This window comes from Triticum aestivum, chromosome 3A (genome assembly GCF_018294505.1).
Source record: "Triticum aestivum cultivar Chinese Spring chromosome 3A, IWGSC CS RefSeq v2.1, whole genome shotgun sequence".
NCBI classification, from domain to species: Eukaryota; Viridiplantae; Streptophyta; class Magnoliopsida; order Poales; family Poaceae; genus Triticum; species Triticum aestivum.
The window spans coordinates 454,259,064-454,276,785 of record NC_057800.1 but is presented as its reverse complement, the minus strand read 5'-3'; the positions used below and the strand labels follow the sequence as shown (position 1 = coordinate 454,276,785).

Here is a 17,722-nt window from a genome sequence, read left to right as displayed (position 1 = left end):
GTGAGACTATTACTAGCACTCAACATTAAAGTGATACATATTGTTGATTCAGAAAGATAACTATTAGACCAAGTAAATCTGGTTTCCATTCATTCGGTCCACTGAAGATACAAAACAGTTTTGGGAAAACAAAAGGAATACACCACACTAGACCCTAGGGGAAACAGCCTTTGCTTCAACATGACTGGAGGACGTTCCTCGTAAAAATATCAGAAACGCGTGTTGACGGCCGGAGCTTTTTTTTTTTGCTAACCTTTTAGGCTAGCCAAACACTTCCTCTGGCAGCTCCAGATCCTCAATGGAGTTGCTCCAAGTGAGAGGAGATTTTCGTGGAGGGGGGGCATGCAAAACACTTAAAACACCCCTTCGCCTCCTCATTTGAGCAGTTCCAAATCCAAAACCAAAGAAATCCCGGAAAAAAGAGACGAGAGGATACGAGCAAAGCAGCAGAAACGAATGTTGTGTGACGCCGTGGCTGCTCAGTTAGATGTGGATGCCGTTGCCATTCGCGTAGCATCCGTTCACCAAACTGGTGAGTGCCTTCTTCGCGTGCCCGTTGAGGTAAGGTTTTATGGCCAGGACCGCAGTGCCGGTGCCGTTGGTGCTATATCTGGGTGGTGTCGGTTTCGAACTGATGACGCCGCAGCTGCGCTTGAGCAGCAGGTCTAGTTGTCCGGATGCTGCCGCTATTAACCCTGTGATCGTTAGATGCGTTAGTATTCAGAAAATGCAGACACCCAAGATTAATCTCAATGAACACGTGCTGTATCAAGATTAGAGTTGTGTGATACCTAAGAAAAGCGGAGATGGCTTTCCTGGTCTTGACTTGAATTCAGGATGGAATTGTGCACCGATGAAGAACACATGATTCGGCAGCTCAATGATCTGCATCCAGTAGATGAAGTTTATTCTTAAGCGCATATTGAAGATCAAAGCAACTGTTTTAACAAGTATATATACCTCCATGCGTCTTCCACTTTCATCCTTGCCAACAAATGAAAGACCCGCCTTCTCAAGCAATGGAACCATTTCAGGGTTCACCTGAAAAAACAATAAAATTATTACATCTCCACCATTATACAGAAGACTAAGGGAAGCATAGAATGATCCGTGCCGTCAAATAGTTTCATGTGTTCACCTCATATCTATGTCGATGTCTTTCATCGATGGAGGTAGCATTGCCATACCTGAGATAATTCATCATAATTATATTTCACACATAAACAGGAGTGAATATCAAACGATAAAATGCAAAGTTAAACGCAATACGATCAAGGAAGATGACCAGCGGCAGTGTTTTCTTACAGCTTTGCGGATTTGCAGTTATTGGCTAGGAAATGCGTCCTCCTTGATCCAAGGCGCATCGTCGCCCCCATTTGGGTTTTGGAGCCCTGATGAGGTGTTGTCCAAAATATATGCATTAAAAATCTGATGCTTAACAGAGAAGGACATCCAAAACAGTATGAAGTTAGCATGCACAATCTACCTCTGGCATGAAGATGACACAGGGTGATGCTGTGGCCGGGTCAAACTCTGTGCTATTTGCGCCATCTAGTTTCATAACCGAACGGGCAAACTCGATCACAGCGACTTGCATACCCAAGCAAATGCCAAGATAAGGAACATTCTTCTCCCGTGCATATGTCGCAGCGAGAATTTTGCCCTCAACTCCTCTATCTCCGAAGCCTCCAGGAACAAGCACACCGTCCGCACCCTGAGATAGAGTTTTCTTCAGATGACTCAACAGAAGTATCAAGAATTGCATCATGGCAGTAGTCAAGAATGCTAAATGTGCTAACCTTCAGTAGTCTCCATGCTTTCTGATGGGCTTCAGGGGTCTACGCAAAGCAAGCACCTCCAAAGCATCAGCGGTAGGTTCATGGAGGAAAACAAAACTAATGGGGAGCCCATACTCAACAACACCGACCTCTTTGGCTGCAGAATCTTCAAGATCACAGGAAGGAACCCACTCCAGTACAAGTTTCCTTTCCATAGCAACTGATGCGTGCAAGAGAGCCTGGAACAAGGGTCAAACAAGATAAATCAGTGAACCCTACAGTTCTAAGGTAGCAGCAGGACTGAAGGGACCTATTTGTATTTGTAGCTTAGTATGTTACTCTTTGTAATCTACTCCCTCCGTTCCTAAATATAAGTCCTTTTAAACATTTCAAATGAAATACAACATACGGATGTATGTAGACATATTTTGAAGTGTAGATTCATTCATTTTACTCCGTATGTAGTTACTTGGTGGAATCTCTAGAAAGACTTATATTTCGGAACGGAGGGAGTAGTTTGTAGTATTTAATAACTTCACCTTTAAAACAGATAGATAAGAATCCGACAGGCCGGTATATTTTCCAACCATGGCGATCTTAACCTGGAAGCAAATTGTGCAATAATTATCAGCTATAAAAAAACTATATATATATAGAAAACAAACGCAACATGACACCCATCACAACAGAAAAGTGTGAGCTAAAAAGAAGAGCATAAGTAATCCTACCGGAGTTTTCAGTTTGTCAAACTTGCTGGCTCTTTCGGTCCATTCAGACAACTTAGGTTCTCGATGTACTTTGCCAACACTGCATACATGAGTGGAACAAACACATTGAAATGTCACCATTGTTCCTTCATACTATCAGGTGATGAATAAACTTAAAAAATACATACAGCTGAAGATCTAAAACTTTCAGAATGGCTTCATGTGCCTTCTGGTCCTATAGAAAGAATCAAGTGTAAATTGGTTAAAAAGGGGCAGTTCCAAGTCGCACCGGTTGCAATTTTGTAAGATTCAAGTTTGGAACACATGTATTTCAAAGAAACTCATCATACCCTTAGCAACAAGGGGATATGCCAAATGTTTGTAACGTCATGGAGGTTCACAATATTTGGGATCTGCAACAAATAGGTCATTGTCAACACTATGCCAGCAAGAGACAAAACTTAAAATAGCCTTCAAATTAATCATCATTACTGGCACATTGCAGAATTGTGAGAGCTTGGTTGTCACATGTTCCTCCAGTGGCTGTCAAAATCACAGAGATGGCTGAGTGAAGCAATTTTCAGCACAAAAGGGTAATGGACCATAGAGTGCTTGCTATAAAGGAATGAAAGAATGAAGGTTAGATTGTGTACCTCGGTACTGCGGCATGCCAAAATGTCAGGTGCCAACCCAAGTCCCCTTAGGCCACGAACACTATGTTGGGTAGGCTTAGTTTTCTGCATAAATGAAAGATATATCATAATTTGCAAGAAAATGTCGAATGCAATAAACTCAGAGCAAACACGTTCGGGCACATGTCATTTTCATTGAGAAGAAAGCGCCAAAGAAGCGTGAGCGGACAAGGTTTACAAAGATTTGCAATGAGCACCTCACCCGCCAATGACAAGTCCAGAAAAGAAAAGAGAGAAAAACACGACCAACCTCACCAAACAAACCTACAACCAGCTGAGTCTGTTTTGAGAGATCCATCAATAATTCAATATATTTTTTATGTTCGTCTCCTCCTTCCCTTTTTACTATAATAACAAAGTGCCACTTTGCTTAAGCCAAATTGCATCTCAGCGGAAACTACAAGTACAATTACAGTTTCATAGTTCATATCATTCAGGAAAATGGTTTTTCAAGTACTTATATTTCTTTGCAAAAAGTACCTATTTGGCATATAGTAGTACTACATGACATGGACCTCAACAGAAGTGTGCATTGCAACAACTTCTCATTATCTTGGCTCTTTGTTCAAATGAGTAAAACATACCTGTTCACCAACTACATTTAGTACCGGAACAAGGCTGACGTGGACCAGGCAGAAGTTTCCAGGCCCTGCAACTCAGAATAAGGAAATGATGTGTCAACTTAAGCTAAATGTGTAAAAGCGAACAAATGCCAAAACAGATATGGGCATTCAGGGAAGAGCTGATCTTTACTGACCGACACGGTATGAAAATTGACCTAATGCTTCAATAAAAGGCATTGATTCAATATCCCCTGCATCAACAGTGCAACTGTCATTATGCGCGGCGAGAAAAGATTTTGTCCCTGCACTGGGCAGGCTTGCACAGCTATAGGAACAAGTGAGGGAAAATAGGCTAAACTACTTCCACATCCATGCTTCAAGTATGTGGCATTGCACCGTCAAAAAAAAGTATGTGGCATTGCAAGCTGTGCTACATGTGAAATTGTTCTGTTTACCTATAGTGCCACCGAGCTCTATTACACAAACATCAGGAGGCCCTTCTTTACCGTCGACCGGCTTTATCGCCACGCGTTCGATCCAATCCTGAATTTCATCTGTGATATGTGGCACAACCTGAAAAGGAAGATAAATCAACAGCCAGTAATCTCTTGTCATATATGCTGTTTCGCATGAATGCTCCAGCTACACAGTATATACTGAGGACAAACCTGGACGGTTTTCCCCAAGTAGTCTCCTCTCCTTTCTTTGTCAATGACAGCCTGGTGTGAGGATTTTACAAGGGAAAATGCTGTTAACTTCCAGAAGATAGAACCAGCACCTGCAATTGATAATTAAAAGAACCCCAAAAAAGTTCGAATACAAAAAATCAACCGGCAACCTAGTTGCCTTGTCAAAGGTGTCAAGTTGACCAGGTAGGTTTCTAAGACAAGCTGTAAAACTGATACGTACTTGATTTGTTTTTCCGTAAGACAACGTTGTCATACTGGTGTAGGTTTCAACTGTAAACGGCCGGCTAACTTAAACTGTCATACTGGTGTAGGTTTCAACTGTATTTGTGAAACCTAGTTGCCTGGTCTACTTTGCAACCCGTAGAAAACTCAGGTGGTCAACAGTAGAAAGATTCTTTTATTCGCTAGTGGTAATTGACAGGAGCAGCCTGCAGAGCATCGTCTGTACAATTAAGCCACCATGTGACAGGTTGAATCTTATATCAGTAGCCCCCGACAAGGGTGGCAGAGTGGAGGACCGGATGATTCTGCACATGCATATGATTGTACCGCAGTAGATCTTACGATGAAACGTAAAGCGAATCAATAAGGATTTGTGGGTTCCATGCATGATATTCGGTGAATCAAATGCTCAAACATAATTTGCAGATATCCTGAAAGTTGCCGGGAAAGCCCTTTCCCCTTTGTTCAAAAGGGAACGTATAGACGAATTTTTTGACTTGATGGCACAATCTCATTGCACATGCATATTAGGACTAACGAATCTAGTAAGTTACCTGATAGACCTTTCCTGTGGTTATATTGTGGTCACGGGTCAATTTGATGTCCAGAAAACGTTCATAGTTCCCAAGGTCCAAGTCCACCTCTCCACCGTCTTCCAAAACGTAGACCTCGCCGTGCTCGATCGGAGACATTGTGCCAGCGTCGGTGTTGAGGTATGGATCTGCATGCAGATGAGCAGTCACAGCAGACGAAGCAGGATGAGAAATTAACAAGAAGGAATAATGGCCACCTAACATAAAATGGAATAAATGGTTTCTTTAACCCCTTCACCAACTTGTATTATGGAAACCTTGCAACTAAAGTCTTGACCTGAGCTAACTAGTACTAACAGGCGAACACCACGTATCAGTCATTCTTTTTTCTTCTCTGCCGAGTCATCTCGAGTGAACCGAAACAACCGCACTTTTCGTAGGGAGAAGAAAAGGAACAGTACAGGGAAATTAGTCAGGGAAAATTAATGCATGGGATGTCATAGTAAGAGGAGATGATTTCGTGCGTTGGAAGGAACCAAGATGGCGACACCGGCATGAAGATCGGGTATCCGCTTCATAAAGATGGACGGCAATGAGTGACCAAAAGGAAACCGGGGAAGAAGATTGCCAGGAGAGGAGAGTGGTGCAAGACTGAGCTGCCGATTAATTAGAAGAAAAATGCAAAGACTGGCGCACAAGAGCTTTGTAAGAACCAGCTGTAAAAAGACCAAGGGCAACCAAGCGCGTTGGCACAGGTGGCTGCCACGCGGCCCCAAGCTGCAGGCCCCGGACACATTTTGGAATGCTGCTGCTGCCTTATCCCAGTACGACTACACTAGACTAGCTTGTTCTAGCGAGAAAAGCAAGGGTGGTGCTTTGTTTTTGGACCTCTGGGCACCAGCATACGGGAGGCAGGACGGATCAAAAGCCGCGTTAAAAATCCATTTTTTAATCTTTCCGTGTCTGGGTTCGCGGCGGTTACTTCTGTGCTGGAAGGCCAAAATTAGAGCTTAGCCTTCCAGAGAAACAACCGGCACGGGGACGGGGGATGGGAAGGAATGGGGTGAATGGCTACGTACCGATCTTGATGGTGGTGACGCGGAGGCCGCAGGCCTTGAGCACGGCGCCGATGCTGCTGGCGGTGACGCCCTTGCCCAGCCCGCTCACCACGCCGCCGGTCACCACCACGTACTTCATCGCCGTCCCGACCCCCGACTTGCTCCCCCGGTGTATACGGTTCTTGGCTGGCTCTGCGTAACCAACCGCGGTTGAACCAGAGGAGGTAAGGACGAGGAGGAGCAGACGGGCTAGTGCTCGAGTCCTCGCTCTGCTCTAGGGGCTGGGGCGGTGGAGAGTCGAAAGGTTTAAGGCTGGAGAATGGAACGGAACGGAGTGGGAGTAGCTCTGGGAGACGAGGGCTTAAATAAAGGCTTCCTCGGGACGAGGGCACAGATCTCAACTGAAAACTCCCCCTCTGTCTCCACAAAATTAACTAATAATCACAAGAGAAATGGGTCAGGGCTCGCTGCCACACAGGACTACTATCTTCCGTCCTGATTTATTGGTACTCTTTGCAATTTATGTCAAAATTTGACCAAAAGTTTAACTAATAAAATGTTAATGCATGTAAAAAAATATATTATTGGATTTGTATTTAAAAAAAAATTCAATGATATAATCTTTGATGACATGCATAAATATTTTGTTAGTTAAATCTATGATCAAATTTTGGTACTATAAAATACTATGGGGACCAGTAAACCATGACGGAGGTAGTAGTATTATGCTCCCTCCGTTCAGAAATACTATAATGTTTTGAATATTTCAACATGAACTATACATACAGATTAAAATGAGTGGACGCTCACCGAGCAGCCACCCCCAGATTAAAATGAGTGAACAAATATATTAAAATCCGTCCATATATATTTGAATCAGAAAAAAGTTGGGACCTCTTATAATAGTCAATGGAGAGCTAGAGTATTGGAGTTCTGTTCAAGAGAGGGATGCAACGACTAAGTGTTGGTAGTTATGAAATGACATATGAGTTCGAGCTCGCATTTGAATTTTGTTACACTATGCAAATATAATTACTAATGGTCATAGTTATAGTAATGCATGTAAATTTAACGTAATCTTTTTTTCGGGAGTACGCCAATGACGTACCGTATTTTTATAGTAGAAGAGAGAAATAATGTTTACAAGAATCCATGCGAGACGAGAGTGCCTACACGGGAGCTCCGGCTCCAAGAGAAAAACAAAAGACTACTTTCTCACAAATCTATCTAGCCCCTCAACTCCTTTAAATCAGAAAAAAGTTGGAACCTCTTATAATAGTCAATGGAGAGCTAGAGTATTGGAGTTCTGTTCAAGAGAGGGATGCAACGACTAACGGTTGGTAGTTATGAAATGACATATGAGTTCGAGCTCACATTTGAATTTTGTTGCACTATGCAAATATAATTACTAATGGTCGTAGTTATAGTAATGCATGTAAATTTAATGTATGGCATGTCATCTAAACCACAATAACCTCTTTTTTTTTCAAGAGTATGCCAATGGTGTACCGTATTTTTATAATAAAAGAGAGAAATAATATTTACAAGAATCATTGCGAGACGAAAGTGCCTACACGGGAGCTCCGGCTCCAAGAGAAAAACAAAAGACTACTCTCTCACAAATCTATCTAGCCCCTCAACTCCTACTCCCGCCTTCTACCACAATAACCTTTCATAACCAAGAATTGTATCGTGGACGCGGGGCAAACCTAGGTATGGTATATCCATTAGGACGAAGATTTGCGGCATGCAAGCACGGGGGCACTGAGGTCCCTAGTGCCGACCTTTTATTTTGGCTTTCGATTTTCAAAGTTCTATATCTTTTAACAAAAATTTCAAATTAAGTTTTGTTTTCATATTCGTGGCGACTGACGTTTTCAAATAAGATTCAATTCATCTTGACGACTTTTAAAAATATGTTAAGTTTCAATGTTAATACTTAGTATTGCAGCCGGTAAAAATCAATTATTTTGTGTCTTTGACCGATGGAAAAAATTGCTTAAAATTATATCTCTGACGCTGTTGGACAAACTTCTCTTCAATCACTGCTACGCCAACTTTATCTCGTATATCATTATTCCAGACCTAGTCCTTCCTTGTGTGGTCACACATCGATCTCAACATGCGCATCTTCGCCACACCTAACCGTTGAACATGTGCAGTTTAGTCGGACAACACTCAGCGCCCGGTCGAATCACCGTCCTATAGAACCCGCCTTTTAGATTATATGGTACTCTCTTATCACAGAGAACATCAGAAGCTTGGTGCCACATCATCCATCTGACTTTGATTCGATGGTTCACCTCTTCATCGATATCCCTATCCTTCTGCAGCATTGACCCTAAATATCAAAAGGTGTCCCTCTGAGGCACCACCTTCCCATCAAGGCTAACCTCCTCCTAGTAGTACTGAAACCGCACCTTATGTACCCGACTTTAGTTCTAGTAAGTCTAAAACCTTTCGATGAACAGTAAATTCAAAGAGATAGTAAAAATAGTGAAACAAAATTGGTGCTATGAAATGTTACTTTCAAACGCATTTGGGAGCTCTGATTTTCTTTTTTGCCACGACCACCACAATGTGATTTCATGATGAAAATTTGCATGCACCTCAAACATTTCTTAAAGTTTGCCAAAAAATCAGAATTTTGTGATTTTTTTTGTTTCTTTTTTATTTTACTGTTCACGCCAGGAACATTCGAGCTCGAGATTAGAAAGGTACCTTTGCTGATGAGCATCCTCCTTTCTGCAAAGTAATACACTGGAAGAAAATAGTGTCAAAACTTATTGTTATGGCATGAACCTTATTCACCATCCAGTTTACCCATTTTCCTCTCTTTTTTGTAGGGCACATAGAGTTAAACTGCAAATTGTATAGATACACAACAAGACATATGAAAATATTTAAAAAAAATGCATGTTCAACTTCTATCAAGAGGAGCAATCTACTGCGAAGTGAGCATAGCTCAAATAGTTAGGTTCATGGTTTAAGTCCTAAACTTGTCATGAGTGCTCGCATTTTTAGATTTATTTCAGTGTACATGCGTATATCATTTCTAAAAAAAGAGCAGTCTAGTGTCTAAACTGAACAATTTTCATTTGTTTTGTTTGCGAAATCAACTGATCTTTTTTATCTGTTATCTGCCTTTTTTTTGATTCAGTTGGATGCATTTTTTTTGTTGCACTTAAGGACCTTATAAAATTTGAAGGCAACATCATGACATTTTTACTGCTTTCTGCCCAAAGAAGAGACATGTTTTCTACTGTAACAAATAGTAAATATTTCTCATAGAGAGACCCTATTGAAAGATAATCCCTCCGTCTCGTAATACAAGAGCGTTTGACAAACACTCTTGTATTATGAAACGGAGGGAGTACATTGGATGCTACCTAGGCTGAAACATGCCGACTAAGCGTCATGGTCATTATTATTGAAGCAAGTCATAATCTCTGGCGTTCGGTCAGGCTTAGTTTTTCTTTAATTCGCTGCTCAAATCTTCCTTCTCCACTATCACTTTTACAGCTCGAAATCTTCAACCCTACTTTTCTTGTGCTGATGTATGTGGAGTTTCACACTGGTCGTCAAGAAAGGACATTAACAATCGAGCCGGTGGACTGGCAGTCAAGAATCAAGTTGGTGCACCGATCCGTGCACAAAAACCTGTTAGGCCCCTTATAATTTATAGAAAACTTATATGAATTCTAAAGGATAAGAATTTGTAGAAATGTTTTCTTCAAAGCCCTTTGGTTTATAGAAGCAGAATTATATTTTTGTATAGAGTAGGATTTACAAAATTCTTTTAGAAATTCCAAAAGATAAGAATTTTGCTGGAATTTTTTCTTTGAAGCCCTTTGATTTATAGAGCGGAATAATATTTCTATGTAGGATATGAATCAACCTTTGTATTTCAAAGAGAATACATTATTCTAGACCCCATAAAAAATTATATCCTTTGAATGAAATGACATTGCCTTGGATATAGAATTTGAGATGCACCGCTATAATATACTATAGTTTCGGTGATGGGCGCGACCTCTCGGGCGTTGCCGCTTCAATATGACGCCACGTCCTGAGAAATCAACTCCGGCCGCTGCGCCGTATTGAAACGAGTTGACTCCCTGTTCGGCTGGCCGTGGCCGCTGCTATTTAAGCCGCGCACCGGCGATCCACATCCACACATTCTCTGCCTCTCCGAGCCCCCAAAACTCCAGTGGCGATATTGAAGTCACGGTTCTCCACGCCGATAGGCGGTAGCGGTGGTAGTTCTTCTTCGGGTGGATCCGCCGCTGTCATCGCTCTCAAGGCCCCTCGGCATCTACGGCGGCTGGCTCCTCTGGCAACGAGGATATCGTCATCCCCTCCGCGTGACGAGGAGAACCAGACGCCAGAGCAACAGCCCCTCCTCCTCGCGGAGGCCGTTCTGACGGACGAAGAATTTATCGGTTAGATGGAGATAATGACGAAGCGTTCGCTCCGTCACATGTGCCCGACTCCATCATCGACGACGCGCGTCAAGGAGTAGCCATCGTCCCGGCCGTGCCATCGCGTGAAGCGCGAGCCGGAGTCCCCACTCTGGTGAGTCAAGGAGGTACCGACGTCGCCCCTACGCAACCGCAGCGTCCAGATTGGACGTTGCGTCGAGGAGGAGCCGATATCGCCCCCGCCCAACCGCGGCGTCCATATCAGACAACGCGTCTAGAACAAGCCGGCGTCGCCGTCCCGTCCCAACCACCGCCCCGTCAAGGAGGAGCTGCTGTCGGCGATCACGAAGGTATGGGGCCACATCCTCCATTAACTCGAAGGTGGCGGTGTCAGCGGTCCCTCGGGCTTGAGGGTTGTCGTCTCCGAGGAGGAGCGCGCGACGCAGCAACATGCGCAGTACGAGCGACGCAATGCCTCCCGCCAATCGCCAAGTCCGGCGCAACACCGGAATGTGTCACCAACGGCCAGGTCCTCGCCGCTGTGCGGCCCTCGACTGCTCCGTCACCACCACGGAGATGGCCGCTAGGTGCTGTCGCCATATTGATGGTGAGCTTGCTAAGGTCGGCAAGGAATGATCACTTAGCGACTCCTCCGCAACACCGGCATGGTCAAGCATGTCGTCAGAGCTCCACGGGGGCCGTAGGCATTAGTCCCAGTGGCCCTCCGCACCGCACAACAGGAGGCGGAGCGGCTCCTCTTCGAGCAGCAGGCAGCCGCTGGACAAGGTTGTTGGAGCCCTCCATCGCCCTTCTGCCACTGGAGGGACAATGACGACAATGGCATGGACAGTGACGGCGGTGTGGCGGGGCAGGGCGGCTACGCCTACGAGGCGGTCGGCCGGTATATGGTTTAGTTTTTTTAAATAGTTAAATGGTCGATCGACATTTTTATGTAAATTATGTTCGGACTTGAATGAAATCGGTCGAGTTTGTTAAAATTTTGTCTGATTTGTTTAAACCATGTTTGAAATATTTACGGGTAGCATTAGATGGCGGGCTCCCGCATCCGTATCAGCGGATTGACCCCCCTATCTGTAGACAAACGCGGAAGGAAATTTAAGGGTCAACGTTGGAGATACTTACAACATATAGATGAAGATTTTTTTTCTCCATTTTCTTGGTGTCCTTGTCCACTTGGGATTGCAAAAGGAAGACGAGGGGTGGAGAATGAGAGATGGTGGCGAGAGACGAGATTTAGGGCTAAGAAGTTGGGATGAGGCCAAAGTGGAGAAGTAGATGGGACTATACGAAAGCTTGTCATGGTGTGGACCTACTTGTCAGCAAATGCAAAAAACTGCAACAACTTAGCAAAAAATTGGGGTCATGGGATTCGAACACAAGATCTGAGCGTTTTTAAGTGTCTGTGTTGCTAGTGCGGTAAGAGTCGAGTACTCCTCCTTCCTAAAATATACTTTTATTTTAAAGGTTTGTATACTAATTTTATAGACATACAATACGTGAAAATTATAGTCAAGGTTGTGCAACAAAGACCAGAGAAGTTAATCGGCGCCTTATATTTTGGGAAGGAGGGAGTATCAAACATAAACCATATTCTTTTTTAGTTGTTCGTAAACGAAAATATATGAACTGCTCAAGGACGTTAGGTCTAGTATCATCGTGCGTTGTCATTCTGCCTTGTCTTCTTCTGCCCGACCAATGGCAATGTTACATGTCATCGGCCATTCCCGCACCGCATTCCCGCATGAACTTCGTCGGTCTATAAAACCCCAACATGTGCCATTGCCAGCGACACTTCCATTGGTAGTCACAACAATCACCACAATCACCATGCTCATCATGGCCCGCATGAAGATCACAAATTGTGTCGCCATCTACGAGATCTAAGATCACCTCAAACCGACCCCGAAGCAAGCAGAGGAGAAGGGGCGATGGAGGCTGGCGAGGAGGATGCCGCGATGGAGGACGCCAACAAGGAGAGGGCAGTGGAGGTGGAGCCGGGGCTTGCAGTTGAGCTGTCAAGGATGGACAATGTTGAGTTCAAGGAGGTGGCTACCGTGCACACACCCATTCTCTGCCGCGACATCGAAATAATCGTTGATGACTCAGCTCAAGTAGAAGCGCCACGCCTTTCGTGAGGTTTGAGAGAGTTGGATACAATGAGAAGTGTTGATTTTTTTTTTCTTTTGCCGATGCGAAGTGTTGAAATCATAAATGCATTGTCCACTTTTACTATTAGTCGAGTTTTTTTATGAACTAGGTGAGCTTATAATTTTACATGGTACACGAGATGCTAAGAACCCCATGGGGTACATTTGCAAAAAAAAAAAAAAAACAACAACAACATGAGGTAGCAAGGCAGCGCGTTAGGAGCGGCGAGGCTCGTGGTGTGGACTTTGGACCAAACCCTGACCAGGCTCTGAGTCATCTCCCCATCAATTCCCCAACGTGGGAGCAGGCTCCTGCACCAACTTGAATCAAGAAATTAATGGTGAATATTTCACATGCCAAGCGGAAGACATTTATTATGTGTGTTTTGTTCTTTTTATTTGTGAAATTCCTACTTTATGTCCATTTGCTGACTCCTCGCCGACATGGATCCACGTATTGTAACACATCATCTGACTTGCAGTATCCCGTACCTGCTTAAGAATGCAAAGGTGGAAATGAGATTATTCCGATTTATAGGGTAGATTATTCAATTGTACTTGCTCGGTTTTTTTTAACATATACTATACAGCCCCATATGCTCACAAACACTAACTCACCCTTATAAACACACACACACTCTATCCCATGAGCATCTTCGAGATACAGAGCCGACACAATATCTTAAGACTTTTTAAACACACAATATTCAAAAAAAAACATCTTAAGATTAACAAAGTCATCACAAATGTCTTGTAGTCTTTTTTTTCTTGAATGTGTACGAGTATGCGTATCATATATTAAAAAAAGAAGCTGCGTGGAAACAGACTGAGACGACGTACGCGAGGCCCGACCCTCGCGTCGCCCACACCGGGCGACTCGAGGGGAACCCCAGCCGCCACCGACCGCCGCCCCTCCTCCCGGCCACCCCCGCGTCGCCGCCGCCGGAGGGCCGGCCGGCGAAGCCGCGCCGGACCCAGGGATGGCGGCGGCGAGGCCGTTCTCCCCCCATCCCGCTTCACCCCACGCCCTTTCCCTCCACAGCTCCTCCAGATCTGTCCCCTGGCGGCTCCAGCGGCTTCCACCGGCGCCGTGAGCGGCCTCCCCCGGCGGTGTCTTCCCCGCCCGCTGCTGGTGTGGTGGGTCTCCCTCCGGATGCGGCTCCTCCTGCTGCACTGGTCCCGTCTGCCCCATTTGGATCTGGGCCCCAGCCGGTTGTGGTGCTCCCCAGCCCGCTTGCCGTGGCGGCCGGGCACGCCCTCCTTGCTGCGTCCACCCCTCCCCCGACCCCCGCCACTCGTCCCTCTGCCGTCGCGGGTTTCCTGGTGGTCGCGCTTCAGCACCAGATCTGCGGGTTCAGGTGGCCTTGTCGGCCGGCTCCCCGTGCTCTCTCGTTGCGGCCTCGCGCTGGCCGCGGTGCACCTCAGCCTCTCCTTGTTGGGTGCGGCGCCCCGGCGTGTTGCTGCTTCTTTGGCCCTCCGTAGCTCGCTTCGCAGCTCATGGCTGCCTAGATTGTTGGGCTACGGCGGTGGTTGGTCGACTTGCTCCGGTTGCGAGGTGGAGGAGGCACTGCCGGGTGAAAACTTCATCGACGATGATGGCTGCAGCCGCCATTTTTCCTTCTTGAAGGCGTCGAGTTTGGCATTGTTTCCCTCCCCCCCAAGCACTCAGATCCCGAGAGAAATCTCGGACCCGGGGTTCCCCGTGTCGGATGGTGTCGACGTCTCTACGCCGTTTCCTCCTTGGGGGCATCTTCTTGGATTTCTTCTGCTTCGGGTGGACTCGCCTCTTGCTGCTTCCTCTCCACCTCGGCTTCGATCCCTGGCTGGCCATTGTCCTTGGCGACTCGAGTGGAGCTTGCTTGGACATCCTGGGGTGGCCTCGACGACGCGCTGCCCTTCGACCTCGGCGGCAGTACACCGGTACTGCGCCCTTCGGTCTCGGTGGCGTGTTGCCTTCTCGGCTTCGCTGGCGGCACACCGGTGCCGCCACTCGAACTCGGCTATTCGACGCTCTTCGTTCGCGCCAGTGATGCTTCTCGATATGCTTCTACTTCGGTGTCTCCTTTCTATCAGGGATGTGCTTCATGGTGGCCCGGACGACGTTTGCGTGGACATCCTGGGGTGGCCTCGGCGGCACGCTGCTCTTCGACCTCGGCGGCGGTACACCGGTGCCGTGCCCTTCGGTCTCGGTGGTTTGTTGTCTCTTGGCTTCGCCGGCGCACACCGGTGTCGCCACACGAACTCGGCTATCCGATGCCCTTCGTTCGTGCCAGTGATGTTCCATTGCGAGTTGCTGTTATGGTGCCCGTCTTTTTCTCCCTAGGCCTTGTTGTGGTTCATTGTCAGTGGTGAACAAGCTGCTCAGCGGAGCTTGCTACCTGAGATGTCGGCCTCCAGGGGTTTCGGTTTGGTTCTGTTGCCAGCCTTCCCCTCCATTTTGTTTTCTTTCTTCTAGTTTTGGGCTTCCTCTTGAAGCCCTCCCCTGTTATTTTCTTTTGTGCCTTTGTGCACTTACTTGTATCTGTACTGACTGCCAAGTCACTTTCGAGTGGGAATATAACAAGCGGTGGGGTTTTTGGCCCCCCCGTCAATCTCGAAAAAAAAAGAAGCTGCGTAGAAACCCGACCACCAAGTTCGGATTACATGATACCAAAAAAAAGTCAGCAGGGACATGGACTCATGGAGGCTAGGGGGGCTAAATGCCTGAAGACGCCATTAGAAATTTGATTCCCCCCACTAATCCCTTGTGGGGGGAATCAAATTTCTCTCGGTAGAAGTGTAGATCAGGGCCCTCTCAAGCAAACCCTAGAGAATCAACAACTTTTATTGGCTAGGGAGAGAGATCGGGCGAAAATGAGCCTATGGGCAACAGTGGAGCTTGGGGGGGGGGAGAGGTAGGTCTTCTTGGGGAAGAAGATCTCCTTTTATAGTGAGGGGGAAACTAAACCATTTTTTGCCCACAAGTCATGCACAAGCGGTACTACCGCTCGGGTGAGCGGTACTACCACCACGCACGGTAGTCCTAGCCACAATGTGCAACTAACATAGTCATGAACACGGTAGTGCCGCCGGAGCGGGACTACCGCTCCCACCAGCGATACTTCCGCTTAGTGTCACGCACAGAGGTGAAACTGCAGTAGTAAAGACAGGTAGTGTGGATGTACCGCACAGGGCGGTACTACCGCTAGCTACTACCGCTCTACATCCGCTGGAGCGGAATGAGGTTACAGAAGCATCAAACTAAGCAGTACTCCGGGCAGAAGAAGATGTCGGTAGTACCACACAAGCGGTACTACTTCTCTAGAGTAGCGGTACTACCGCTTAGCCTCTAGGGTTTGGTGAATCCATGGTAGGGGGTAGTAGCACAACCCGAGGTACCGCATGAGCGATACTACCGCTCACAACCACCATCCTACTACCGCTCATTTCAGAACGCCTAAAACAAGTGGAAGTGCCCGAAGTACTGGAGTGCAACAGTACCGCTGGAGCGGTATGATACGTCTCCGTCACATCTACTTTTCCTAATGCTTTTCCTCTTGTTTTAGACTCTAATTTGCATGACTTGAATGAAACTAACCCGGACTGGCGTTGTTTTTAGCAGAACTACCATGGTGTTATTTTTGTGCAGAAATAAAAGTTCTCGGATTGGAACGAAACTTTGCGAGGATTTTTTATTCAACAAATAAGAATTTCTGGAGCCAAGAACCGCCGGAGGGGGGCACCTGGGTGGGCAAACTCACCAGGGCACGCCCCCCTCCAGGCGCGCCCAGGTGGGTTGTCCCGACCTGGTGGCCCTGCATACCTCAACCCTGATACTATAAAATCACATATTTGGAGAAAAAACTAGGGAGAAAGAATTATCGCGTTTCACGAGACGGAACTGCCACCACCTCTTGTTCTTCATCGGGAGGCCAGATCTGGAGTCCATTTGGAGCTCCGAAGAGGGGATCTTCGATCTTCGTCATCACCAACCCTTCTCCATCGCCAATTCCATGATGCTCCCCACCGGGAGTGAGTAATTCCTTCGTAGGCTCGCTGGTCGGTGAGGAGTTGGATGAGATTCATCATGTAATCGAGTTAGTTTTGTTAGGGCTTGATCCCTAGTATCCATTATGTTTTGAGATTGATGTTGCTATGACTTTGCCATGCTTAATGCTTGTCACTTTGGGCCTGGGTGCTACGATTTCATATCTGAACCGTTTATGTTATCACCATTATATCTATGTTCTAGATCCGATCTTGCAAGTCATAGTCACCTACTACGTGTTATGATCCGGCAACTCCGAAGTGACAATAGTCGGGACACTTCACGGTGATGACCGTAGTTTGAGGAGTTCAGGTATTCACAATGTATTAATGCTTTGTTCCGGTTCTCTATTAAAAGGAGGCCTTAACATCCCTTAGTTTCCAATAGGACCCCGCTGCCACGGGAGGGTAGAACAAAAGATGTCATGCAAGTTCTTTCCATAAGCACGTATGACTATTTACGGAATACATGCCTGCATTATATTTATGAACTGGAGCTAGTGCCATATCGCCCTAGGTTGTGACTGTTATATGATGAATATCATCCAACAAATTCACCGATCCAATGCCTACGAATTGCTCTTATATTGTTCTTGCTAAGTTACTACTGCTATTGTTACTGTTATACTTGCTACAAAATCATTGCTATCACTGTTACCGTTACTATTGCTGTTGCTACTACTATCAAAACTATCATACTACTTTGCTACTGATCACTTTTCTGCAGATAATCAATTTCCAGGTGTGGTTGAATTGACAACTCAGCTACTAATACTTGCAAATATTATTTGGCTCCCCTTGTGTCGAATCAATAAATTTGGGTTGAATACTCTACCCTCGAAAACTGTTGCGATCCCCTATACTT

The 17,722-nt window shown here is 45.9% G+C and overlaps 1 protein-coding gene across 2 annotated transcripts; it reads right to left on the bottom strand.

Moving 5' to 3' along the window:
• Window positions 1-63: 63 nt before the first annotated feature.
• On the bottom strand, window positions 64-6,587 carry LOC123061623 (CTP synthase). 2 transcript variants are annotated; one of them, XM_044484801.1, is made up of 20 exons: window positions 6,264-6,587; window positions 5,206-5,372; window positions 4,409-4,459; window positions 4,196-4,313; window positions 3,935-3,991; window positions 3,762-3,826; window positions 3,139-3,222; window positions 2,978-3,028; window positions 2,836-2,898; window positions 2,674-2,720; window positions 2,507-2,585; window positions 2,318-2,380; window positions 1,928-2,017; window positions 1,800-1,838; window positions 1,487-1,714; window positions 1,306-1,391; window positions 1,139-1,187; window positions 961-1,041; window positions 792-885; window positions 64-695 (listed from the first exon to the last, which is right to left on the bottom strand). In XM_044484801.1, the coding sequence occupies exons 1-20, from the start codon at window positions 6,379-6,381 to the stop codon at window positions 484-486; spliced, it is 1,842 nt and encodes a 613-aa protein (XP_044340736.1). In that variant the 5' UTR covers window positions 6,382-6,587; the 3' UTR covers window positions 64-483. The 2 variants fall into 2 exon arrangements, with proteins under 2 accessions (XP_044340736.1, XP_044340735.1); XM_044484800.1 differs by having other exon boundaries at window positions 792-1,041.
• Between the last annotated feature and the right edge of the window lie 11,135 nt (window positions 6,588-17,722).

Bases quoted from the DNA above. Each gene is read 5' to 3' on its own strand.
- LOC123061623 (XM_044484800.1), bottom strand. From the start codon at position 6,381: ATGAAGTACGTGGTGGTGACCGGCGGCGTGGTGAGCGGGCTGGGCAAG. The intron at 2,899-2,977 runs GTAATGATGATT...TATTTGTTGCAG, and splicing joins CACAATTCTGCAATGTGCCA to ATCCCAAATATTGTGAACCT. The intron at 696-791 runs GTATCACACAAC...TAACGATCACAG, and splicing joins GCCATCTCCGCTTTTCTTAG to GGTTAATAGCGGCAGCATCC.